The sequence below is a fragment of the Chelon labrosus genome, assembly GCF_963514085.1.
Source record: "Chelon labrosus genome assembly, chromosome: 7".
Lineage (NCBI taxonomy): Eukaryota > Metazoa > Chordata > Actinopteri > Mugiliformes > Mugilidae > Chelon > Chelon labrosus.
In genome coordinates, this window is record NC_140343.1 from 2,979,541 (window position 1) to 3,006,294 (window position 26,754).

Genomic DNA, 26,754 nt, shown 5'->3' on the forward strand with positions numbered 1-26,754 from the left:
ACACACACACACACACACAGAGAGACACTGCAGTGATGTAACCGTTCCGACTTAATTACAAACAAAAGGAATTCTTCAGAGTGATGTAATTACACCGATTTCTAAATTTACCATTTCAGATCACAAAGCAGTGATTGTATCAGAACAGCACAAACAAGACAACGTGAGGATTGTGCTGCTTGTGGTCCTACACTTTACAAGCTCCGACATTTAAGGGTTTAATCCATTTTAGTTCGATGCTTTTCCAGTTTTATGCGTTCAAGTTTGTACGTCTGAGATTTATGAGACTTTTCAGGAACATTTGTAAAAGTTTGGAATTATATCTCAAATTCTTGTAACATCAAACCAAATCTGCGCACTAACAGGGTTGTATATTGTTGTAATCATCGTGATCTAGACAGGCTGCACAAAGTCTAACAAGAAGTTGGAGTCGACGTGTGGTTATCTGAAAACTTTATTATATAGCAAAAGTAGCTCTCTTGTGCAGTTCGCTGTTGCCAAGAAGTCTGTAACACTTTTCTGAGAACATTCATTGAGCTGGTAAAACCACTGCAGCAAAACTCTGGGCCTCTGCACGCCCCGACGACACTCACCTGGAACATCAGCCTTCAGAAATAATCATCTTTTTCTCTCAGAGAACATTAGTACGCGTCAGTGACTAGGTCACTTTAAAGTATGAAACTCCTAGGAGTTAGTTTAAACAGTTTTACTAACTCCGACAACTGTAACCAGCAGGGGAACTGTCAGCTACGACACAGAAACAGAGTGGTACCTTTCGATGTACAGTTAATCACAGAGGTCTAATAAAAAGCAGCCAAAGTGCTTCTCCTAATTAAAGATATGGTAAAATCAATTAAACGTGAAGAATAAATCAACATGAAGTGTTCTAAAAATTGCATCGCGTTTTGAGGGGCGTCAAGTTAACAGTAGAAAATAAAGTATGTAACAAAAAACCATAAGAAAACAGTCTGTGGTCCAGAAGCACGTTCAGAATACTCTGAGGGTTTGGAGAGAACAGATTCCAGAGTTGACCTGAAGCAAAATCTAAAGGTCCTGCATGATGGAGGCTGACACTGAGGCTGAGTCCAGCTGTTAGAGGGGAGTGACAAAATAGTCTGCAGGTTTCTGGTAGTTCTGTGTTTGCTGGTTGTGTGTCTGCATCTGTTCCTGCTGCTGCTGCTGCTGCTGCTGCTGAATGATCTGTCTGACTTCCTCCTCCAGCTCTGGAGGGATGATGAGTTGGTCGTCCGGGTCCGGCTGGGCGGGAGCGTTAAAGTACCCCCCTTGCTTCCTGATGGGGACGTCGCCTGCCTCCTCAATGACGTCCTGGTTCCTTCCTTGGCACGCCACGGAGCCGTTAGCTCGGCCCCTGCGTCCGAGAGTCCCCGACCGAGTCTCCCCGCTGAGGCAGGGAGAGGAGGGAGGGACAGGGGAAGGAGAGGGGGAGGTGAAGGCAGCATGTAAAGGCTCATTACGCAAAGTGACAGGGGGAGGGTGGTTTGTGCTTGGCTGAGTGTGAGTGCAGTCGCGGCGGTGCAGACAGTGGACGTCGGCCTCCACCTCTACGCGGCTGCCGTTGGAGAAGACGCCGGCGATGGGTTCCTCGTCCTCGCTGTCCAGGCCGTTGTCGGACAGAGCTCCTGAGAACTGTCTCTGGAAGCTCCCTCCCCCACAGGCCGGCCTCCGACCACCGACACGCCCCAGAGCGTTGAGGTGGGAGGCGAGGGGCTCGGTCTGCGGCGGCGGCTCCTCCGAGGACGCCGTGGAGCCCACCTCGCTGCTCATCTCCGACGTGCTGAACTCGCTGCTCAGCTCGCTCACCGTTCCAGAGGAGGCCGGCGGCAGCGGCATCCCGCCGTCGCCGCTCCCCGAGTAGGGGTGAGAGCCGAGGCCGGGGCTGGGGGGCGGAGGTGGCGGCTCGCAGAAACAGCAGCAGTCCTCCGTGATGCTGAGCCGAACCACGACGGCGCTGAGGCTGTCGGAGCAGCCGTAGCTCTGGGCCAGGGTCACCAGCTTCTTAGCGGCGGCCAGAGCGTCGGGAACGTTCCTCACCGCCTCGACCGCCTCGCTGGGGGACAGCAAGTCCCACAATCCCCGGCTGCCCAGGAGGAAGAACTCGTCCTGGGGGGTGAGCGTTACCGTGGAGACGTGCGGGCGAGGCGTCACAGACGGACACAGGAAGGAGTAACCCAGAATTCTGGTGGAGTCGGTGACACCGCTGACCTTGTTGTCCTGCAGAGGAGGAAGAGAAGGTTAATTATTTAAACTAAAGTATTTCAGATTAGTGAACATCATCAACTTAACTTATTTTACAGATTAACAATAAACTGTTACCTCAGTGATGATGGCGTTGTGCTGTCGGACCCTCTGGTACTCCGGCTCCTCTTTGACGGTGTGGATGGTGGAGAGTTGCATAGCTTTGCCGTCCCGACACAGGACGGCCCGACACCTTCCGACGTTGGCGGCCGTCAGAGTGAAGCAGCCGCCGTGCTCGCTGGGGGCCACCGGGTCGTGTCTGATGTGACACAGAGCCGCGGAGCCGCCCATCCTCTGACCGGCGGTGCCCAGTTTCCTGCAACACAAACACGTTGAGGAGGAGTCTGTACGACCTCTGAGGTGACCTGCAGTGGTTAGCTCTGTGAATCCAGAATCCGCTTCAGGTGTGTGTTTACCTTTGCATGGTGAGGAAAGTGTTGGTCATGTAGTCCTCCTGCCTCTGGCCCCTGTGGAGCTCCTCTGCTAGCACGTCTCCCATGGTGCATTGCAGCAGGTAAGGCACCTCCACGTTCCTGTCTCCGTCAAAAACTCCGTACAGAGCTTCACGAATCCCGCAGAAGCTGTCCATGGCCAGAGCCGCCACACAAAGCCTAACAAGATCAACGGTATTAGCCAAGAACAGGAGGATGTTTTCATAAAAGCACCTGGATGACGTGTAAAACATTTCACTGACTTGTTTTTAACTCCAGAGGCCTCCGTGTAGCTGTGACTCCAGACTGCAGGGGCCCCGTGGCTCTCGCTCACACAAGGGGCTGAAGGAGACGGATCCACCCTGAAACATCGGATGTTACTGCAAAGAGACGGAGAGGCAACATTAGATCACCCAGTCTGTTTTTCCATGTGGAAGCTTCTGCTGCATTGTGTTTATGTTTCAGGGCTCGTACTTCAGCAGTTCCAAGCTCTTGTGGTCCAGGTTAAGTCGGGGATTTCCTGTGAGGTCGAGCTCCAGGAGTTTTGGAGGAAGCGTCTCCGGCAGAGTCACCTCGGTCAGCTCGTTGCAGCTCAGATCAACACACTGAGACGGAGGGAAAGAAAAGGCTCTGATTATAATGTTTGACCACATTCATGACGACACGTGCAAAGCGTTTACAGCAGCGACAGGATTGTTTCTACAACGCTGGATGAAAAGACCAACGTGTCCTGTGAACTGCTGCTGAACCCACCCATCCATCTTAAAACTGATATTTCCCACCCGCATTTTTTCAAGAGCAGACATGTTTGATGCACGATCGCACAGTTTGGGTTTAGAGAAAGCCAGAGATTAGAGAGTCGCTGAGAGATTACAAAGGATTTGTTCCAGTAAAGACGAACACAGAGATAAAAAAAAAAATAAATAAAAGGGAGACCAGAATGACGCAGATTTCTGCAGGGCAAGAACGAGTGACGATGGGAAAAAAAATGCCTCTGTGTATCTGACTAACCTTAATCTCAGGCAGCTGGAGGACCTCGGGGAAGGCGTTGATACAGTTGGAGTGGGCGGACAGCGTGTGCAAGCGCTGGCAGTTGAGGATGGTGGTGGGCACAGCTCTCAGTCTGTTGCCGCTCAGGTCCAGCTCCTCCAGCTGCTCCAGGCGGGCCAGTTTACTGCAGGAGGTGGAGGTAAAAAACAAAAGTCATCAGACTCAGAGCTGGGGACTTGATCTCGATTCTGGATGAAAAGTTCTTGAAATCGAAAGCATCTTTAGAAACTAAACCTTGTGTAGAACAAGGATAGGTACTAGGCTTCAGCCATGCCTGATCTCATGTAGTTATTCATTGTATGTCTGCTATAAACCAAAAACACGTCTCTCTAGCATCTAAATGTCTTCTTCCTCTTTGTTACTTAGCGTCAAAGCTGCCAAAAAACTAAACAATGGAGAAGGTGACGACTTCTTCTTCCGTTTTATTGGGGGTTGGCTTGATGGGGAAATCCCTACTTAGAACTACTTGTTTCCAATGAGTTCAGCATGTCACCTGGCAGTGAAGGTCTGTAGCTGGTTGTAGGCGAGGTGAAGCACCCTGAGGTGGCCGTGCCCAGTCAGGAGAGGAATGCACTTGTCTGTCAGGCTGTTGTTGGTCACGTAGAGCTCCTCCAGGCTGCTGGAGGCGTCCTCTGACGGGCCGCCCGCAGGGAGGTTCTCCAGCTTGTTGGCCGACACGTTTAGGTATCGCAGGCTGTGATCGAAACCCCAACAGAGAACACGCACTTAGACAAAAAAATAAACTTAACGGACAGAAGAGGAGAGAAAGATGTGAGGAAAGAACAAACCTCTGTGCTTTGATGAACAGGTTGTGCGGGAGCTCCGTCACGTGGTTGTGTTGGAGGTCCAGAACTTCGAGCTGAGACCTCTCCAGCCGCTCAGCCAGCCGACACACGTCGTTCCAGCCTGCCAGCAGCTTTCTGAGGCTCCTGCTGGACAGCAGCCTACGACACAAACAACACCACTACCTCAGTCTGGGTAAAATAAATCTGTCAACCCTGTTTTACCCTGATAAGGACAAATAACAGCAGAACAAACACACTGTGCTCCACTGAGGTTCATGTAGTTCACCTGGTGTGTTTAAATCATGATGGGCTCAGAGAAGACAGGTGCTCAGACTTGAGATGGAGTTATATTTGTGCTTTATGTAATCTGCAGCTGGACACAGAGTCTGTTGTCATGGATTTGATTCCACATTAAAGCCGTCTGTTAAGTGCAGGACCTCCATCTCTCTGTAGCCGACAGTTGGTGTCTAGTGGACGTTTCAGGCTCTGGTTGCCTAGGTTACCTTCTCTGTTATTTACCACCAGAAATGTTTCAGAGTGAAACATGCAGTAAAATATTGGCAGCTCTTCTTGTCGTCAACGCTCCATCTGGGTTCAAGTGACGCTCCCAGCTCGCTCTCAGCATGGTGAGTTCTGTGGTAGGAACCAAAGTTGCGTTTGGGGAACTGTTGTGTTTGCGTCTTATGTTAATCAGCTGCATCAGACACTCCCATTGGTTGTTGCCTGAAGTTTGAGATTAGTTCAACTTGGCCACCAAAGTGTTTTTTCCTCCTATCAACGCTGCAACTCTGAATTTCATTGACATTCATGGTCTCTAGCCGACACATCGATGCTGTTTACAGACTGACACTAGCAATTTATTGTTGCAGGTGTGTTGCTGAAGCTACTTGCAGAGGGTATTATCCTTCATTTAAAAAGGTCTGGTACGTTCCTTCATCAACATTCTGAAGCAGTAACAAGGCAAATGTCTCCATGTGGGATTAATAAACTTAATCTCATCTTAAAACTGTGAATCTGCATCATCAGCTTCACCCAAGCAGAACACTTCCCTCTAAAAAGCCTTAGAGGAGAGAATAACATCTGTAGCGTTAAGCACTCGTGTCGTGTGGGAGAACATCCCACTAACTGCTCACCGTGCATGTTCTCAAAAGTAATTGAATCGTGTTCAGTGTTTTAATCTGTTTTTAAACAGTTTCGATCCATATTAAGCCTCATTAAGCTTTCAGGACGTTATTATGTTTGTTAAAGGCGGTTACGGCTTCATTCAGACGGCATGTTTTATAAAACAGCTGCGCGTTGGTGTGATATTTGGCACCTGAGGTCTGTGCAACATCAGATCATCGTGTCTCCTGTTTTATTTGACGCCTTTAACTCAGTAACAGAAATACCACACCTGCCAGACGTGCATGAGGACCGGAGAGGGCTGTAGACGGTAATAAAGTACAGCTCAGGAGTGATTTCTGTTGCCTGCTTTTTAGATTGCATTTAATCTTTACCTTTGGGTTACTTTTTATGTTCAAAGCTGCTAATACGTCTGAGAATGTTAAATAGCTGCCAGCCGCCAGAAAGAACTTTAATGTGTGGAGGAATCTTCTCTGTAATAAACTGAATATGTCAACGTCGACCTGTGTTGCAGTAAACCTGGGGAGGAGTTCAGCCTTCCTGGCAGACAGCTGTGTTTATTTTGCCATCAGTACGTGCTGGGTGCCAGCCTGAGGGTCTTTTTTAAACGTCTGTGTCTGTCTGACGCTCACCGTAAGGGCAGCTCTGCGACACAGTTGTGGTTGATGTCCAGCACCTCCAGTCTGCTGCTCTCACACACCCAGTCTGGGACACATCCCAGCTTGTTCCTTCAAATAAAACAAACACAGTCAGCACCGAGCTCAGGAAACAAGGACACAATCTGCTCTTAAATGGGACAGTGAAGAGTTTGCAGTCTTCGTACCAGGACAGATCCAGAACAGTGAGACTCTCTGGCACCGGCTGCACCTCCAGCTGCTTCAGCTCTACAAACATAAACATGTATATAAGTAAAACTGTCTAGCATTCTCCAGTTTAACGTCTCTACAGTCGCTGTTTGTACCGTTGTGCGCAGCGTGCAGGCTCTTGAGGGCGTGGCCGCTGACTCTAAGGAGGGAGAGGGAGTTTCTGTCACAGCGGAGGAGCTCCAGCTTACTGAGAGACGTGACGTCCAGCTCCTGTAGACCAGTGTCTCTGAGGTCCAGATGGACGATGTGGACCAGCTGCTCTGCATCGGCCAGCGTCACCTTTTCAAGCCGGTTCAGCCTGCGTGCAAGAAGGTAGAAAGACGGATAAAACTGTTAATGAAAACATTAAAAAAAAAACATTTATCCATCCATCCATCCATCTAATCATTTACTGTTAAGATTCCCAAATTCACTGGGCACAAAGCAGTAACAGAAATGTGGAGAATGTTGTTCCTGCAGCATCTTGGGAAGTGTCAGATTTCCGATGAGCTTCGTTCCAGTTCTCTGTCTGGGGACTGTGAGGATATTCTTACCTGAGGTCTATGTAGCGAGCAGGCAGCCACTGCAGTCCGGCCATATCCAGGACAGAGAGCTGGTTCCCTGCCAGACAGAGCCTCTCCATGCCTCGGAGTTTCTCCAGGACGGGAGGGACGCAGCTGAAGCAGTTGAAGGACAAGCCGAGGTAGGTCAGAGCCTCCAGAGAGCCCAGCTCCGCAGGCAGCGAACTCAGGAAGTTACCGTCCAGGAGGAGAGTCTGCAGGCTGGGGGGAGGAAGACAAACAAGGGGGACAAATTTAACAAGAAGTCTAAAGCTGAAGTTTCTCGTCACTCATGACAATGACTCAAGACCCTGAGGACCACTGAACCAAATTTAAAAAAGGGGAACAGTGGCTGGTGGCCTTGTTTCTGCAGAGACTCTAATGAAAATCAACAGAGAGCTAATGTAAAAATATTTTTAGAACGTGAGACACTAATTAATTTATCACTGTCCACACTCAGGAGAACCAAATCTAGCCACGTATGCAGCCTTCAATCCAGAAGGCTCTCAACTAGTGCAGGGGTGTCAAAGGGGGCCACGTACAGCCAAGTTTGATCTCAAATGGGCCCGACCAGTGACATAATAACATAATAACCTATAAATAACAAAAACTCCAAATGTTTCCCTTTGTTTTAGTGCTCTGAAGAAGAACAAGAACATTATGAAAATGTTTACACGTGTTAATTAAAACAAATTAAGAACAGCCGTTTCTTTCATTGAAATATTTCAGTTAAAGTCTTTTTAAGTTCACGCTGAGGGCCAGATTAGACCCTCTGTATGTTTGACACCCCTGTTAAGATGAGCCCCCACCTCATGTGAAGGGTTGTGGTTATCTCATCCTTAAAGTGATGGATGCAGCAGTGAAGGTTCGTGTGTCTTGCCTCACATAGCAATGTCACAAGATCCGACACTTTCAGCACCAAGTCGATGCCAAAACCATTTTGTTCCAGGTGTCTGATGAACTCTGCAGTGAGTTTAAAAGTATCTGAAATACCTTAAAGGATTGAATCTTTAAAAAAAAAAAAATAACTGTGTTAAGAGCCTGCAGCGTGACTGAGAATTTGACGCCAGGTTTCCCGTCAGCATGACTCTGCGCTGTGATCACCGGGACAAAACCTCTGCATCGTCAGGACAGAAGTCTGGTGCCCGGCCAGTTGTTCATTTAATACAGAGAGGGATTAATCTGCACTGACAAGAATCCTGACTGACGTCTCTGTCAGCAGAGGACAGGTCAGTGAGGACACGTTTAAATTATCATCTTTATTATCATCTTCAACAACACCGCCTTCTTCCAGCACACTTACTTGTGCATAGTTCCGACTTCTGCGGGCAGAGAGGAGAGGCGGTTTCCAGACAGGTTCAACTCTGTGAGAGAGGTGATGTCGCACAAGGCCAGGGGAAACTCGGACAGAGCGTTGTTGGACAGACTGAGACTTCTCAGTTTATAAAACCTGAAGAGAAAGAGAGAGACGGGAAAAAAGGGTAGACAGAGATATTAAGCTCTGAGCTATAATCAGACTCTGGCCTTTTACCAAAAATAACACTGAACAAGTTTCTTAGCTAAGTATCACCTGACTGATAAATAATGTAAATTAGCAGAGAAGCTCTCAAACAAGCCAGGAAGCAGCAGAATATAACTGAAAGCTGAGTAACAGCATAATAATTCAACATGTGCGTCAGGTGGGAGCTCTTGTGTGTGAACAGACTCTAATCCAGTTCAGAGAGGGGTCAGCGCTAAAGGCTGAGCCGGGCCGACGTCCTTCCGAGGGAGAGTCACATTCCTTTAACGCTGCCTGGGAAGCAGGGGTGTGTTTACGCAGGAACAATGGCAGCATAAACACAGCATACTGTACAGAGATACGTTTAAATCAGGCCTCCGCGTGATGTCCCATTCAGCTCAAACTTTAAGAAGAAAACACGTTGAGACGCAGAGGTCCAGTCCGGAGACACGTCTGGCGTTGGCGAGAAAACGTGAGCTGTGATTGGGGTCAAGGACATTTTTGAACTGGGTCGGACAGCTGTTAAAACACACTGCAACGCTGTGTTCACACCACCAGAGATGTTAGGAAATGACCAAACATGGCTACATTGTCGGCGGGAAGGGACACCGGATACCGATCCGATACCGATCTATTTATATCCAGTATCGGTACCTTGTGTTCTCCTGGAGACGACTGGATTCAGTCCAATAAATCTTTCTGTCAAAGTTAATGTAGTGTGGAGAGGGTAGCTGGTACCTTGTGTTCTCTACTCCTGAAATGTTCTGCTCATCCAACGCTGCCATAAACTCCCTAATCCTCTCTGGAAGATTGTTCTCCTTGACTTTTCTTTTAAACGTTCAGTGTTTGTTGTTGTTGTTTGGATGCAGCCTTTGACTGAGTGGATTTGACATATTGCACTTTTTTTAGTTGGTGAATTAAGTTGGCAGCATTAAGTATCTCCTACTACCCGTCATCAAACATCCACATTGCGGAATTTCTGTCTGACACTTCATTTTCCAGAGTAAAGTTTGTCCACACAGCAGACTTGTTTAGTCACATGATTTTGGTTCCTCTTCATCTTAGATTTGTGCCAGCTCTGACGCCTGCCAACCACCACTAAAGCAGAAGAAATAGAAGATGTGGTCTTTTTCAGTTTTGACGCAAGAAAAGGAAGAGGACGTTTTGAAGCTACATGGACGCGGTTTTGGTTCATGGCAGACCTAAAATAAATAAGGCTTGGCTAAAGCCCAGAACCGATCCGCCCCACTACCGATCAGAACATCCTTATCAGCGGGTTACTCCAGTCTTCGTTGACATGTGCGGAGGATCATGCCTGTCACAGAGCCACACGGTTCAGACACTGGCAGATTCATATCTCCAGCTTCCACTAGAAAATCACTGTTGGTTTTTAACCGGTAGTTTGAATGTCCCGTAAATGTGGGGAGACGTTAAACCGGCAGCGAAGGCCAACTATGACATCAACTCACGCCTCCTGTGTCTGGACCCAAGAGCTGCACTTAAACACACCACAAAGACCACAGCCAGCGGCCGGCTGCTACATTTATTCTGCACTCTGACAAAGTCCAGTCTTTTGGTTTGATAAATGACAGCTCCGTGTGGACAGAGAGAAAGACAGAAAAAGATTTTTGTTAGGCTCCTAAGACTGTGACATCAGGGACTAATTTGAGAGCACGGCCTGGAAAACACGAAGAAGCCCTCTGCCCCAGAGGTCAGCTCGCTTTTAATCATCTAAACCACACAACCACTCACACATCAGCTATAATTTGATCAAAGCTGCTTCCTCTTTAGACCATATGAGACAGTCAAAACCACCAGGGACGTTCCACATCCAGGAGACAACATCTCCTGCTGCTGCTGTGTCACTAAACACGCATCATGCTGGCCGACGCTGAGTGTGACGTGTGTGTGAAACCCACCTGGTGAGTGCTGGAACGCCTTTGTGCGGGGACATGAAGTTGTTTTTGAGGTTGAGGTGGGAAAGGTCCTGGCTGTAAAACAGCTGAGCGGGCAGCTCCTCCAGGCTGCAGCACGACAGGTCGACCGAGTTCACCCTCTGTGAGGCAATCTGACAAACAGGGAGAAAGGGAGGGATGGGACGGGACGGCATGATGAGGAACCACACAACGACACATTAATCTTACCTTAAAGGACAGTCTGTCTCAAAATAAGACTCAGGTGCCAGTATACTATTTGAATAACTGTTTAAGCAAAGCAGCAAATTCTGTGGATGAAACCAGAAACTGCAGTTCCTCTAATGTCCACTTGGGACAGGCTCCAGAAGTAAATCCCATTTAATCCCTCCTCTGTGTTTAAATGTCCAACTTTACAGCAGATATAAACATGTTTACAGCCTGGTTTTGGTCTCTGGATAATTTCTCCATTTATGACAACTGTACAGAGGTGAATTTTTATATAACACACTCGTTTAAACTATGTCAGGGCTAAATGTTATGCAAAACTAAGGGTGTGGCTGTTTGTGGCTGTTTGTCTGGGAGTTAGGACGAGTCAGGCACTGCCAAGTTGCCAAGATGGCGAGGCCACAGAGCTTCAGATCAAACACTGGCAGACTTAAAAACTGTGAATTTATCTTTGATTCCAGTAAGACTGTTCAGTTTGTACCTTTGAGGCCGTCCTGTGCCAGCGGAGGTGCTCCGTGTACGAGTCGTAGCTGATGTAGTAGGTCTGACTCTGAGGACCGGCCGAGCTGAACGCCAGGCAGTGACTGTGCCGCTTCACCTCCTCCACCTGCAGCAAGAAACACAAGCACTGAATCTAATGACAGAGAGTTCAGGTGTGGTGTGGCTGGCGTCTGAGGTTGTTTCTGGTCTCCATCTGGTCATGTCACTTATGGATCATGGCAAATTGTGTTTTAATTGTGTTAAGATGCGTTCTGCGAATCAGACTGGGTAAACGGCCTTTAAATGTTCATAAAGTCTGAAATATAGAAGTTTTCAAAAAACAAAATTTGGCCCCTTAGAGACCTTCCTGTAGAGGGGTGAGAGTACAGCAAGTTCTAAACGAAAATGTTACCAAACACAGAATAATTATTCAAACCGAAGTGTTTTAATGCATAATTATCCTGAGGAGACGCCTCAAGCAAAAGGTGTGGGCAGAATGGACTACATTATCATAAAATTATACAAATACATTCAGACTGGACTTCCGTGGTGAAAGTGAAACACGAGAAGTTACTCAGATAGTGTAAACAACCGGATCGGTTCAAACAGCTTCACCAGGAAGATGGACGAGCTTCTTAACAACGACAGTGACTTTTATTTAAAGTGTCGTGTTTTTGTGTTTGCGCATGTAAAGAGCTTCTTTAAGCTCTTAAGCCAGTCCTGGAGGAGACAAAGACACTGCTGCATGTTCACATCTTACACCTGCACAGATTCAGACAGGTGACGGAACAGAAACACAAATGAAAGCGTCTGACCTCTGCAACGACGAAGAAACTAGATGCGGCTTTTAACGAGTAAAAGTGAAATGTCAACCTAAACACGTCTGTGGAAATAACTGTACCCTTATTACCACAACATGTTTAGGTTGACATTTTCCTCACAGTGGAAAAAGTGAAGTCACAGTAGAATAATAAACATCCCTTCGTGTCAAATATCCAAGCAAGACAGGTGGCTCTGAGCCAACAAACACTGCAGTAATCGTTAATATACGAGTATTTATCATGTCAGCAAGAATAACCTGCTTTCTCTTTGTTCCGTGCAAACATTAAGGTGGTATCCATCCATCCAGAGTCGTCGTCGTCGTGCCCTCATCTGCTCTGTTCCAGACAAGGACTCAGCAAAGACTCTCTAGAGTAGATGCTAATGATGATGCTAACGGCTAGCATGGCAGTGCTGCTTTCCAGTGCATTCACAAGTTGTAAACCTTTTTTTTTCTGCACATAGAGAGACTTCCATTAACGTTACACTCCAACCGAGAGGATCAGTTAATTTAGAGGCTCAGTAACGCAGCTGCATTTCAGCACAAGTCATTGGAGTAAAGTATCACAGTGTAAAAGTTAGTTTGAAGTTTGTTCTTCATTTATAGATGGATCACATCAAATGTAAGTTCTTATGATTATGTTTAAATGAAAGTTTCACTAAAGGATTAATCAACTGTTCAGGAAATACTTGACATATCGATCAATTGGACAAATTATTATTATTTGTAGCACACATCCTGAATATGACCAAAGCTGGGATAAGCCTCATGATGGGCATGGAAACAGGGAAACAGGGAATATGTAATCTGGGGGTGAGAACACATCCTGGTGCAGCGAGAGAACAAAAAAAACAAAACTGTTTTTAACCGCTGCTCCAAACCACAAAGAGGATTTATGTCCCTGATAAACAGATACAGATCTGCACCGGCATGTTAAAGACATGAAAACATCTCTCTGTGTACCTTTCCTCCGATGAGAGGGAGGATGTGCATCTTGCCGGTGTGGGCGTGTTTCACCGACGACACGATGAGGCAGGTCCCGCTCAGGGTGACCTGGCGCTTGGACCAGCGGTTCACGGGCAGCGCCAGCTTCCCTTTGCGCACGTTGAACACGCCAGAGAGCTGCACGCGCTCAGAGCCGCCCACGCTGCGAGGCTTACCTGCAGAGAGGAGGAGACGAGCGTGTTACGTGGCAGTAAAAGAGACAGTTCGGACAACAGGGAGTTTTATTTTTAGCTCTGTGGGAATTTGTGAATCAACTCTCTGTCAATGGGTTTCTGTTTCAGAAAGTGAGAGCTGCGTGGTTATGTAAGTGAATTGTGGCTAATGGCCCGTGGGCTCCCAGAGTGAACGGCCGCTCAGGCGTCATTTGTTACATTAACCCGTCGCTGACACAAACACCAGCCGCGGTTCAGCTGCTGGAAACATTCCTGGTGTTTCTGTCCGTTCCTGCATTCCCCTGCGACTTTAACCCGCTGTAAATGTTCTCTAATAAAACTGTCTGATCGCTCAGAGCTGGGAACAAAAGAAAAGGGAGACACATGAGGAGTCTGAGCCACAGAGAGGCCTGAAATCAGATTAGCTTGTTATGTAATGTCTTACAACAGCAGTGCCTACTGTAGATCCTCGTCCTGCTTCCTCGTCCAGCGACGCACACACAACATCACTTGGGTATTAACGGTCCAGACCAACTCCTGATTCAGAGTCACAAAGCATCTGATCATTTTATTCTATATCTATAGATTTACAGAATATTTTCTCCAACAAACTTCCTCTAAACTGTAAGAAAACACTGAACCACAATATTCTAAATATTCTTCTGAGCAGCAGGGTTTTAAACATACTACCGCAAATGACGACATAATCTTCATATCTAATAAGCTGAAATAAGAATTTAAAAGTGGCTGATTAATTTTCTGTTGTTCTCAGCTGACCCACGTGTCCCAGTTGATTGTCTAACGTCACCGTCTCTGTGCGATAACGCCTTAAAATAAATCTATACAAAAACAAACACTTCTCTGATTCTGCTAACTGATGAATGAATTCAAAGTAAAGATACCCTGGTCCAGCTTCGTCCAAATGTCCAAGGTTGCTTGTCGATGATTGCTCAATGTTACACGAGGCCTGAGGGACTCTCCAAGTGAACAGACGGGACCAAAGATGAGGGTAAAATGAATGCAACAAAAAAAATCCCAGAGGATAATTTGATATTTGATTCGCTTTGCAAGAGAACTACAACTCGGGGCAGGAATTCTTTCCCGGCACAACAATGGACTTGAACGTTTTTGCTTTGAACGAGGGAAAACATTGCAGATGGCCACTACTTTTAGATGCGGTGTGTGTCTAATATGTCAAATGTTCGCTTCCTCCGCGAGACAGTACAGCGTCTATAAATAAAAGCATTTTTCTCATCGCGTTCTCATGCGGGCCTCTGTTTTGCATTTCCCGCACACGTTCGTAGTTCGACGGTGACGAAAGTATGATTTATTTATCACACATCACTCACGCATGTGTCTGAAAAAAGAAAATCTGCAAAGAGGACTGTTTTTAGGATCTGATTTCTACTAATACGGCTGCAGACACGCACGGTGAGAGCAAATCAAGAAAAGTATCTGATGAAACTTTTATATTAAACCGAGATCAGACGGTTAAAATACAATTAAATCATCTGGTTTCTCTGATCAAAATAAATACACAAAGCTTATGATCATGTTCAGTTAGTCAGCTGATTATTTTCTCAATGAATCAAGTAAGAAACATCTACAAAATATAGAGAAATAGCGCAATTGCTCGTTAAATATTTCCCACAGTAAGAACTCCAAACTGATTTATGTTTAAAAGTAGAACTGATGTCAAACACGCCCCGGTTTAAACTAAACAAAAATGAGATTTTGTATTGTGTGTCTTGGGCGGTGCAGGCGACATGTGTTATGTTAACATACACAGACATACATGCCCTTTCCTTCCGTCTAGTGCTCTGAACAGGGAACATCCTGTCTCTCGTCGAGCGGCTGATAGTCGCCCCGCTCAGGCTTACGACTGAAAAAGCCCGAGTGTCCCTAAATGCACCTCTCTCATCAGCAGCAGCTTCGTGACTTGAACCATTGTGTTCTGGGCCGTACAGCAGCTCGGACGGAACAAGAAATCCGAGTTTGCATCCTGCGAGTATTTATATATAGTCCCGACACAAGTTCACCGGGCGAGGATTCGACCTTGCGGAGTAACGCAGTGACCTCTGGGTGCTGCAGGCTGAAGAGGAGCCTGCAGACCGTCTCAGAGAGATCCGAATCAACTGAGGAGGTGAAATCCGAGTTCCTACGAAGGTCACTTTTTGTCTCGGCGTCAGCACACTGCGAGTCTGTGAGGCAACGTGCATTTTGCAGACGAGGTTTCTGCTGAGTCAAACGCCTCTGGCTCGACTCCCGAACGTCAATATTAACAAACATTCTGAGGCGCATGTATGTGGTGGGAGGTGTGGGCACTAAAACTTTTTTTTTTTTTTTTTTTTTAAATATCCACTGGAAAAGGGATATAAATCGCTCGGCAATGAGCGGCGATAACTGGCTGTCATCCCGCCGCTCCTCTTCGTGCCAGTCACACATTCCAGCCTCTCAGTGTTGGTTTCATGGCTGCATGTTTGTCTGCAGGATCTGGAAGGGCCCCTGCTTTCAGCCGCATAACTCGACGCCACGCTTTGTTCCTGTGTCACGTTACTGTGGGAGCCGACAGTGGAGGATAGAGGGGAAGGCAGGGGGGAATTTAACCAGGAATATTTTCAGTGTAACGGGGGACGTTTTTTCATTCTTCTCTTCTTCCTCTATAGAAGAGTACTAGAGAGGAATTCAAATCTCAGCTAGAGTTTGGTCAAAGTCATGAGGAAGACTCCAAGGACAACTAGAAGAAAGTTCTTTGGTCTAATAATGCATACTGATCTTTTAACATTCAGTATGGACAGATTTGAGTCCTGATCTGATTTAAAAGACTAAAGTTTGTCCCCTGTAGCTTCCTAAAGTCTTTCCTTGTCTTCTCCTAGAGTCGACTGGATTCAGTCCAACAAATCTTTCTGTCAGAGTTAATGTAGTGTGGAGAGGGTAGCTGGTACCTTGTGTTCTCTACTCCAGAAATGTTCTGGTGGATTGGGTGCAGCCTTTGCCCGAGTGGACTGGGCGTATTCCTTCCTTTTTTGTTTTTTGTTTTTTTTTAATGGTGATGAATCAAGTTGTCAGTATTTAATGCATAATTGAATATGAATAGCTGTCTGACATCATCTTTTAGAGTAAAGTTCTTCCACATAACCGACACGTTTTTTTGGCCACCCTTACTAAAACAGAAGAAGATGATCTCACAGATAAACAACACAATGCAAAAGATCAGTCTTGGAGCAAGACCGACACCGAGCCAATCTTTTTTAAAAAAACGCCTGGATCGGCCCCGATGCCGATCAGTGTTGCACGTCACTGCGACTCTGTGAAGCGTGACCCCATGTTGTGGGGTTGCTTCTCAAAAGCAGGATGTGGACGACCTAATGCACCAAAATACAGGGAAATCCTCGAAAGAAAATCTTTTTGCATCAACAAGAGAACTAAAAGTTTGGAGGAGATCTGTTCTCCACAAAGACACTGAGCTCATGCGTACAGCAAAATCTATATATCCATTTTTTCTTTCTTGTTTCAGGTTATGAGTTCGTGCTGTGATCTATTCCATGTCATATAAATTAAAAGAAAATAAAAAAAAGTAAAGACAGGAGTTAAATAATGATAATTTTAGCACACATTCCTGCCCCACCACGATTCTTTACCCCCCACCACCACCACCGTCTTAGCTTATGGTTTAAAAAAACAAAACAAGGTCAAAAACAAAGCTAATCCCATAAGAGATCATGGCTGTTTTTCCATCCTCTTACCCTGGCTGTCTGCAAAACACGATCTTTATCAAAAACAACAACAACAACATCTGCAACAACAGCAGAACAAGAAGAGAAGCTGAACCTGTGACACCTCTGGGTTTTGGGCTGAGAGGGCACCTGTGACCTCCAGATGTGTCGGCCTGTGGTGGGGCTGGAGGTGGGAATAACACGAGGTATTGTGCCGGCCGGGACAACTGAATACGCTCGTTTAAACAGTGCGATTGACCAAACACAATGACGGCCCTCATGGTACACTGAGAACGGGTGAACAAAGCGGAGACCGGCTAAGCACAGCTAGAGTGGCCTGCAGCGGCTCAGGGCTCTCCCACAGATAAACAACACAAGATTTCATTAAGAAAGACTCACTTAAAGCTTTTCCTTTCTGACTGAATATACTCACCAAAGTAGAAGCGGATAAGGCAGCCAATTTCTGGATTCATCCCCTCCTCCTGCACCCTCCACGCATCCTCAAACCCAAGATTAGTGAGGTACTCGTTTAAGATCTGCAGAGGCTTTTCATCATCTCCCAGCCGCCGCACCGCTCCACCGTGCAGCTGGATGTAGAGGGCTGGGGTCGGATTGGTATTGATGGGCTCGGACCATCCTGCGCACCCCCCTGGGACCTCCGGGTCAGGCTGGGCAGATGCTTGGCTGGTCAGGGGCCGAGTCTGAGAGCTGCTGGAGCACTTGGAGGCAGGTTTGATTAATCTGGGGGTGTCTGCGTTGTCGCCGGCCCCGGCTTCGCTGTCTGGTTTTGTGGTGGAAGAGGTGTCGGTGGGAGGCGGCGGCTCGGATTGCTGGTCTGCAGCAGATGCTGAATGTGTCGGGGAGGAGGCGAGGTCGACCTCATCCGAGGAGCTCTCAAACGGGTCGGGCTCCTCTGCGGCGCTGTCACAGTTTGGGCTCAACACGGAGGAGTCGGTGCCCAAACCCTGCCCGTCACTGAGGGAGTCCTGGTGCTCTGTGCTCCGGGGTCCACCTGGGCTGAAGTCCTCACAGGTGCTGCTCTCCATGTCTGAGCCCGAGTAGACTCCGTAACAGTCAGAGGCGCTCAGGCTTATATCCACGCCAATGTCATTCAGATAGAGCTCAGATGAGGAGTTACTTGCAGTTTTGTCGTCATGCAGAAAGTTAGAAGGCAGTTTAATGTCTGGATAACACTGTTTTGTGTCACTCTCCTCTGTTTTGTCACTTCTGCTGTCATCACTGTGTCCATTTGTGTCTTTACAAACATCATTTAAGTCAACTAAAGCAGCAGGTTTGCAGTTAATTCTCAACACAGCCCCGGCTTTACTGCCCTCCAGCTTACTGGCCACCTCCTCGGCGGTGGTGTCCACGGTGCACAGCACTGGTCGCGGGTAGGAGGGCGTGAGCCAGTCGTGGACGTGAATGCAGCCGCGTCGAAGATCCGATCTCACCCATGTTTTATCCGAGGCCTGGAGCTGCTTGGACTGCTTCTGCCTCAGAAACGTCTTCCTGTCCAGGCTGAGGGTGCTCAGCGGCGAGGCAGAAGGAGCGGGGCCGGCCGCCTCAGCGGAGGACGCCCCGGCCGGGCTGGTGCTCGGCGGAGCCCCCAGGGACAGATTCCTCTTGTGCCTGTGCCGCCTCCTGCTCAGCAAAGAGTTGACCGAAGTGGTGCTGCTGGCCGATGTCAGGCTGTAAATGTTGGCTGTTTTCGCGGCGGGCATGTTCATGTTCTTGGCCGCTCCGCCGATTGCGTTGGCAACTTGGTTTTGATAGATCCCGTTCCTGATCGCAATCTGGAGAAGGGAGGTGGCCGCGAGTCCCTTCCCGAAGAGTTTCGCTTCTGCGCCGCCGCCCTCATCCTCCCCGATGGACGGTCTCTTCCCAGCGGACAGCGGCGATAATCCGCTCGGCTTCGGGGAGTTGCTGTCGCCGCTCGAGTCCAGTAACCCCTGCGGTGTTGGCGAAGTTGAAAGCGGCCCGGGCTCGGTTTCCCTCACACTTTCCATCCTGTTAGCTAGCGACGGCGGCGCCAGTTGTGTTAGCAGGAACAGCCCCGCAGGTGAATGCTAGCCCGAGTTAGCTTCGAGCCGTTAGCTCGCTCTACCACTCAACTGGCTAGTTTCTCCGGGCGAATAAAGTGCGGCTCCGCGTTAGCCTAGCATGCTACGGTACTGCGCAGTTCGTCCCAAGAGTTACTCCGCTACATCATCCCATCTCATAAGACGCCCGTTAGCTCTCTACCGGGAGCTAACCGGCTGGTCGAGAGGAGAAAACGCTTCATTTCCAGCTGGTCGCCATGGAAGCTAACGCGAGAAGGCGCGACTGCTACTGTACACAGCCCGAAGAGAGTGACGGTCACAACGGTACACCGTGGACAGGGCGGGGTCTCATTGGATATGAATTATGACACGTTCACGTGCTGTCACAATGCTCGGAATTACTAAGTCATGTGAGCACATGACAGGTTGTACAAAGCCTAGGGCGTGATCAAAATAAACAGGAAAGTACCAAGCCTTTCAGTGTTTGTTTGAGGTGAAGAAGAAGAGCTGACAGTAAAAGCTTCGAATCACAACCTCAAGTTGTATTCTCTGACTTTAGAAAACGTCTTTTTTTTTTAGTGTATGTTGCAGCTTTGATATTACTAGCTAATAGACATAAAAGTAAGCGAAATAGTTGTTTCGTTTTTAGTTTTAAAAACATGCTAAGTTCAGCTCACATATTATTTGTTAGGCCGTGTATTGTTGTTTGTTTGGATGTGTCATTGTATTTAAGACGGATAAAATCCCTCTTTATAATCCTTTACCCTCAAACGACTGGATTCTACGAGCTTTACTGAGCCTAGAAGGCAACACACGCTGCAGCTACGTGCCTGGGTTATTTCTCCTTCTAGAATAAGTTCGTCCGGTAAGAGTGAAAGTTTCCCGTGTTAGTGACTTGTAAACTATCACCATTAATATATAAAATTAATTAAGTAATAAGTTTATCAATGTTTAAATTCAGTACATTTATATTTAGTCGGTAAGCACGGTAACTCGTCCTCTGGTGCCACCTAGCGGAATACAGGCGGTATTGCCATGGCAACCAGCCATTTCTGTAACTGGATCATAACAAATAAAAAATATATTTTTTAAAACTTATATTTCACAGTTTTATTGAAAGCTATTATATTACATATCGTATCAGAATTTCACGAATTTTATAATTTTTTTTACTTTTTGTTTTTTTGTTGCTTTTATTTTATATTTTATTATTTAGCTTTAACAATAATTACAGTAATATGTTATTGTTGTTATTTTTGTGTTTTTTTAAATTTTATTTACATTTTACAAGTCTCTTATTTTATTTTATTGATATTTTACTTGCTTTCATTATTCTTATTTAACATCTTGATCATTTATTTAACACGTACCATGTGGGATAAATAAAGCATTATCTTATTTTATATGAAATTAAGTTTAATTGTTTAATAGGAACCTCATATACCATCACAGGACCTTCTTTTAGAATGCTGCTCCAGGGAAACGTACAGGTTAATCTATAAATAACAACTTTGTGTGCATGTTGGAAAATCAGTTGCTTCAGATTTCTACGTGAATACAGTCATTTGCACAATAATCTAATGAATTATTTCTAAGCTATGATTTAGTACACCTGAGATAAAAAAAAAGATCAGTTTGGGTATTCTCGCCTTTTAATTTAATTACCCTGGAGCCCAGATAACATAGAGACCGGTGTGATCAGCTCCTGTTTGTGTTCATGTTTTCCAGTGTTGGATTGTCATCGCTGTCTTCTACGCAAACAGGAGTGGACTGCTGTCACCCTGCAGCCCAACAGAGGGCAAAGTGCAAGCAGTGCTGTAACAGTATCATTTATCATGCTCCCACTCTCTCTTCCTCCCTCCTCCCACCTCCTGTCAAGTCTCCACCTCGCCCTCCACACCAGTCACACACTGACTTTCACTCAGTGCTGTGAGTCTGAAGGCCAAGGTAAGTCCCTTTTTTTTTTCCTGCTGTCTCTTAACATGCTAAACTGGTCTCAACCTGCTCTCTGCTGGACGTTTCTCTTTCCTCGAATGTTAATGGATCCAGATTAAGAAAGAAACATGTGATGGGTGGTAAATCTCAAAGGGGATTAGCAGGGGGGAAATTTTGCAGAGATTAGCCTACTGACACATTAAGACACTAAACCCCTGGAGACATGTTTTCTCTGGGAGCCAGTCCACCTTAAGAGGCCATTTAATCTTGCATTAAGTCTCAAAAGCCTCTTTGTTTTAGGACAAATGATAAACCTGACAGCGGGGGGTGGGATAATCACACTCATTACCAATGCAAATGAATGACGTGACATTATTTTAGTACTAATTAGAGATCTCCTTGGGACAAGCTCTGCTGGTATATTCAATTTGGTATATTTATGACAAAACAAAGACTCTATAACTGAATAAGAAAGCTCTGCGGGGATCTCTGAATGAATATTAGGTTAAAGCTCTTACTAAAAGCACTCTCTGTAATGAAGGAGACAGGATGGGACACTGGAGGCTGACAGGCGTAACAATGGCCGAGACCTTTCACTTCTGTTATTTTGGACAAACACTTTCAATTTCAGTTGATCTGTCGGCTGAATTAAACCAGCAAACTCTGTGTGCCCTCCACTCCTGCTGCATTTCAGAAGGATGTTTTTACCACCGCCAGCTTAAGAGGAGGAAAGAAAGAAAGAAACAAAGATGGCTAATCCATTTTGGAATGCCTTCCTTTAAAATGGGAAATAGAGAGAGTATAATTAGACGCGGCTGGTTCAGGCTCAAGGACTTGGCTGAGCAGCTCGCCCTTATAGCAACATCATGCGTATACGCATGTGTGTGGTTAAGTCGCACACTTCCGTTTGTTTTGGTTCCCCAGGCGGAGCGCTGACAAATTTAGACCGGAGCAGTCTAAAAATCGTTGGAAAAACAGCCCAGAAATACATAATTGGAGAGCAGTCACTCATTAAGATTGCTTGCCCGGCCCTGTCAGCTGTAGCGGCGGGGACCCAGAAACACAGGGGGCGGCATGTTTGGAGAGAAAAGACCTTTTTTCACACGTGTACGAAAAACAAGTTGAAGCCACAGATGGGCCTCAATAAAGGCTCGGGTGGATTATGGGAAGACAGGGCCCTGGGCACAGAGAGGCCCCTCCACTAACCCCCAGAGATGGGACACCATACTTTGTGCGTTGCTCTAATCTTCTTGCATCTCTTTCAGATCATTCTGTATCTCTCTGTAGCTGTTTTGCATCTTTTTGCAGCCGTTTGTGTCTTTTTGTGGCTCTGCCTGTGCTTTGTGTCTCTTTGTAGTCATTTTGTATTTGTTACAGTTTCTTTTGCATCTCCTTATGGTTTGCGCCGCTTTGTTTTGTGGTTGTTTTGCATCTTTTTGCAGCCGTTTTTTGTCTTTTCGTGGCCCTGCTGCATCTGTTTCAGGTCATTTTGTAGTCATTTTTTGTCTCTGTTTTATTTCTCTTTGTACTTCTTTTGCATCTCTGCCATATCTTTTTTAAATCTTTCTGTTGCTAGAATCTCTTGTTTTGCATCTCTTTGCAGCCATTTCCAGTCTTATCGTGTCCCCACTGCATCTCTTTCAGGTCATTTGACATCCCTGTACTTGCTTTGTGTCTCTCTGTGGTCCTCCTGGATCTGTTACAGTCTGTTTTCCATCTCCGTATGTTCCCTTTATGCCTCTTTGTAGTTGATTTTGTCTCTTTGTTTTAAATCTCTTCGTAGTTGATCTTGATCTCTTTTGAGTTGTTTTGCATCTCTTATATCTCCTTTCAGGTTGTTTTGGGCCTCTTTGTAGTTGCTTTGCATCTTTTTGCAGCCGTGTCATGTCTGTTCGTGGCCCTGCTGCATCTCTTTCAGGTCGTTTTGCAGTCTATTTGTGTTCGTTACAGTTAGTTTTGCATCTCCTTATTGCATGTAGTCGTTTTTGCCGCTCAGTTTTTTTTCTCTGTACTTCTTTTGCATCTCTTTCATATCTTTTTTAAAATGTTTCTGTTGTTAGTTGTTTTGCATCTCTTTGCAGCCATTTCCAGTCTTTCCGTGTCCCTGCTGCATCTCTTTCATGTCATTTGGCATCCCTGCATTTGTTTTGTGTCTCTCTGTAGTCCTCCTGGATCTGTTACAGTTTGTTTTCCATCTCCGTATGGTCCCTTTATGCCTCTTTGTAGTTGATTTCATCTCTTTTTTCATCTCTTTCAGATCTTTCTTTATCTTCCTGTAGCTGGAATCTTTTTTTCAGCCATTTGTCTTTCCCTTCTTTCAAGTCATTTTTACGTTTCCACATTCGCCACATCTTTACAGTCCTTTCATATCTCTTTCAGGATGATTTGTGTCTCTTTGTAGTCATTTTCTGTCTCCTTCGGGATCATTTAGCATCTCTCTGAGGTTGTATCTCCTTGTAGTCATTTCATATCTTTGTAGATGTTCTGCATTTCATTTGGGGTTTTTTGCATCTCATCTTAGTTCTTTAAAGGTTTCTTTCAGGTTGTTTCTTTTTCAGATCATTTTGTATCCTGGTAGTTGCCTTTGCATCTTTTTTTAATCCTTTTTGCATCTCTGCAGTTTATCCCCGTCCAAACTAGAAAGTATCAACAGTCCCCTGGCCCCCAATGCCTCATAGACCTGTTCAGTAATCTTTCTATACAGATACTACAGGTAGTAATATCTTATACTCTCAGCTAATGGTGACCTGTCGAGGAGCAGGAGACTCTCCTGACCGAGCTTCCTCAATCGTGGTCATACATCATCATCATACATCTCCCCAGAAAACCATGGGTCCAGATACAAATGGGACGGCAAATCTTTTTACACATCTTTTAAGTCAAAAGGAATCTTTGATTGTTTAGAATTAAACTTGAACCTTTAAATTTACTGATGCCTCACAGCCAGAAGGTTCTGGGTTCTAAGGTAAAATAAGTCAGATCTTACTGTTTTTACTCAATACAATTACCCTAAACTGTTTCTTTATTGGGTTAACACTGATGCCGCACAGCAAGAAGGTTCTGGGTTCTAATCCATCGGCTGACTGGTTCCTTTCTGTGTGTAGTTTGCATGTTCTCCCAGTGTCTGCATGGGTTCTCTCCAGGTACTCCAGCTTCCTCCCACCGTCCAAAGACATGCTGGTTAGGTTCATTGGGGATTCTAAATTGGCTGCAGGTGTGAGTGTGAATGGTTGTCTGTCTCTCTGTGTTAGCCCTGTGATAGACTGGAGACCTGTCCAGGGTGTACCCCGCCTCTCACCCAATGACAGCTGGGATAGGCTCCAGCCCCCCTGTGACCCTTCACAGGACAAGCGGTTACAGAAGATGAATGAAAGATGATTGAGTTTTAATATGATATTTAACATGGATTTACAGCGACCTCTTGGAACTGGGATCAGTTCCTCCGTCTGATGCGTTTATGAGAATATCAAAATCTGTAAATCCTTTACTAAGCTTTACAGATCACTCATATAACAAGACAACCTCGTATATTAATATAAAGTTGAATCTCTGACAGACTGGAAACTAACTTGATTGAACTACATGCTACTTTGGACCCCTAATGTACTTAAAAAAATAAAAATATATCTCAGAAATGCGTTTAACACCAAATAAAACATGTTTCTGACTCGTCTTGATGTTACGCATTAACTCAGACCCTCAGTTTGCTCTTGTGGGACTAAATGATTCTTGGCGTGGAGCAGAAAGCTGCTGCCGTGGCTCCAGGCCTGTTCCTGCTCTGATGAGAACGGCCGTATCGCTGTTTACTTTGCTCTGCCGTCACGTGGTGACAGGGTGAAGGTGAGGTTAGCCTCTGCTCTTTGTGCACCTCACCGTGGGCCGCTTTCACGCCCATGGACGTGCGCTAACATGCATGTGATGTCCCGGGCTCCGTACGCTGACACGGAGCCCAGATGCCACAGAGCCATCCACTGCATGGTTTACACAGGAATGTAGGAGGAAATCACATGGGTTCTGAGAAAATATAAGATTACAAGTTATAAAACAAAAGCTGCAGACATGTTTGGAAGTTTTTAAGAGCTGGTAGATGACAGAAAAATAAGACTACAAATCAGAACATCAGAATCTTGGTAGAACTTAGAACTAGAATTTAAAAGAAGGGCACATAAATGAATGCCTGTCCTTTTTCTGTTGTCTCTTCCTCTACCGTTCTAATTATCTTGGCCTGACCTGTCATCACTGTGTCATCTGCAGTCATAAAGAGGCTGGAACATAGTTTGGAGAACTGGGTCTTTAAAATGTTCAGGAAGCATCCAGCTGAAGGTTAACAGTTAGACTCGTTGTGTCCAAAGGGGCCAATATTCACCTGTCAAACTCTTCTGTTTGACAGGGCTGTCGATATTTGTTTTATTTAGAAGAGATGCAAAGAGAACCGCAAACAGACGAGCAAGAGATGCAGCTACAGAGAGATAACGAAGAGATGCAAATCCACCTCGAAGAAACATTAACAGGACTAAAACAAAATAGACGCAGAGCAACTAGGAAGAGACAGAATAACTACGAAAAGACACAAAATGATTACAAACAGACGAAAAACAACCAGAAAGAGACAAACGAACCACAAAGAGACATAAAACGATTCCAAGAAAGACCCAGATCAACACAAATGAATCATTAAAAGGAGTTAAAAAGATGAAAAACAACGAAAGAGACAAAACCAGAAGAAAGAGACACACAATAACCACAGAGTGACTTAAATCAAACTGAAAGAATCATCAAAAGCAGTAAAACGAACAACTACAAGGGGACACAATGGGATTATAAATAGATGCAAAGCTTCTATGGAGAGACATAACAACTACAAAGAGACATGAAAAAGATTAAAATCAAACTGAGAGGAACATTAAAAGGAGTAAAAGAACTACAGAGAGATATTAAATGATCTAAACGACACAGAAGGACCAGAGAGAGACACCAAACGCCAAAGAGACAAAAGGCCAACAAAAAAAATAAATAAAAATAGATGCAGAACAAGTACAAAAAGACACAAAACAGAGATATATACAGCCTGGTATTGTTTCGATAATCTTCTCCAATGTCACCAGATTTATTTCCATCCAGTGTTGCATTCATTTGATGATGGGAGAGTCTGACCACTGCACAAAGCCTTCTCCAGCACATCCCAAAGATTCTCCATGGGGTTAAGGTCTGGACTCTGTGGTGGCCAATCCATGTGTGACAATGATGTCTCATGCTCCCTGAACCACTCTTTCACAATCTGAGCCCCATGAATCCTGACATTGTCATCTTGGAATATGCTCCATTGATGGAATAACCTGGTCATTCAGTATATTCAGGTAGTCAGCTGACCTCATTCTTTGGACACATAATGTTGCTGAACCTAGACCTGAGCAACTGCAGCAACCCCAGATCATAGCACTGCCCCCACAGGCTTGTACAGTAGACACTAGGCATGATGGGTGCATCACTTCATCTGCCTCTCTTCTTACCCTGATGCCCCCATCACTCTGGAACAGGGTAAATCTGGACTCATCAGACCACATGACCTTCTTCCATTGCTCCAGAGTCCAATCTTTATGCTCCCTAGCAAACTGAAGCCTTTTTTTCCAGTTAGCCTCACTGATTAGTGGTTTTCTTAAGGCTACACAGCTGTTCAGTCCTAATCCCTTGAGTTCCCTTCACATTGTACATGTGGAAATGTTCTTACTTTCACTATTAAACATAGCCCTGAGTTCTACTGTTGTTTTTCTTTGATTTGATTTCACCAAACGTTAAAGTGATCACAGATCACCATCAATCATGATTTTTTTCCAACCACATTTCTTCCTGAAGACGATGGTTCTCCACTATCCTTCCAGTTTTTAATAATGCGTTGGACAGTTCTTAACCCAGTTTTAG

The 26,754-nt window shown here is 45.7% G+C and overlaps 1 protein-coding gene across 1 annotated transcript; it reads right to left on the reverse strand.

Moving 5' to 3' along the window:
* Positions 1–22: 22 nt before the first annotated feature.
* On the reverse strand, positions 23–19,304 carry LOC311490580 (PH domain leucine-rich repeat-containing protein phosphatase 1-like). The gene is made up of 17 exons (XM_084548147.1): positions 17,295–19,304; positions 12,952–13,148; positions 11,170–11,295; positions 10,467–10,615; positions 8,353–8,499; positions 7,044–7,271; positions 6,606–6,808; positions 6,468–6,528; positions 6,277–6,372; positions 4,526–4,681; positions 4,231–4,431; positions 3,699–3,861; positions 3,162–3,292; positions 2,951–3,067; positions 2,673–2,867; positions 2,335–2,572; positions 23–2,232 (listed from the first exon to the last, which is right to left on the reverse strand). The coding sequence occupies exons 1-17, from the start codon at positions 18,865–18,867 to the stop codon at positions 1,093–1,095; spliced, it is 5,121 nt and encodes a 1,706-aa protein (XP_084404273.1). The 5' UTR covers positions 18,868–19,304; the 3' UTR covers positions 23–1,092.
* Positions 19,305–26,754: the final 7,450 nt, after the last annotated feature.

Excerpts from the sequence above, each read along its gene's own strand:
- LOC311490580 (XM_084548147.1), bottom strand. The coding sequence starts at position 18,867 with ATGGAAAGTGTGAGGGAAACCGAGCCCGGGCCGCTTTCAACTTCGCCA. Across the intron at positions 2,573-2,672 it reads ACTTTCCTCACCATGCAAAG|GAAACTGGGCACCGCCGGTC; the intron begins GTAAACACACAC and ends TTTGTGTTGCAG. Across the intron at positions 2,233-2,334 it reads ACAACGCCATCATCACTGAG|GACAACAAGGTCAGCGGTGT; the intron begins GTAACAGTTTAT and ends CCTCCTCTGCAG.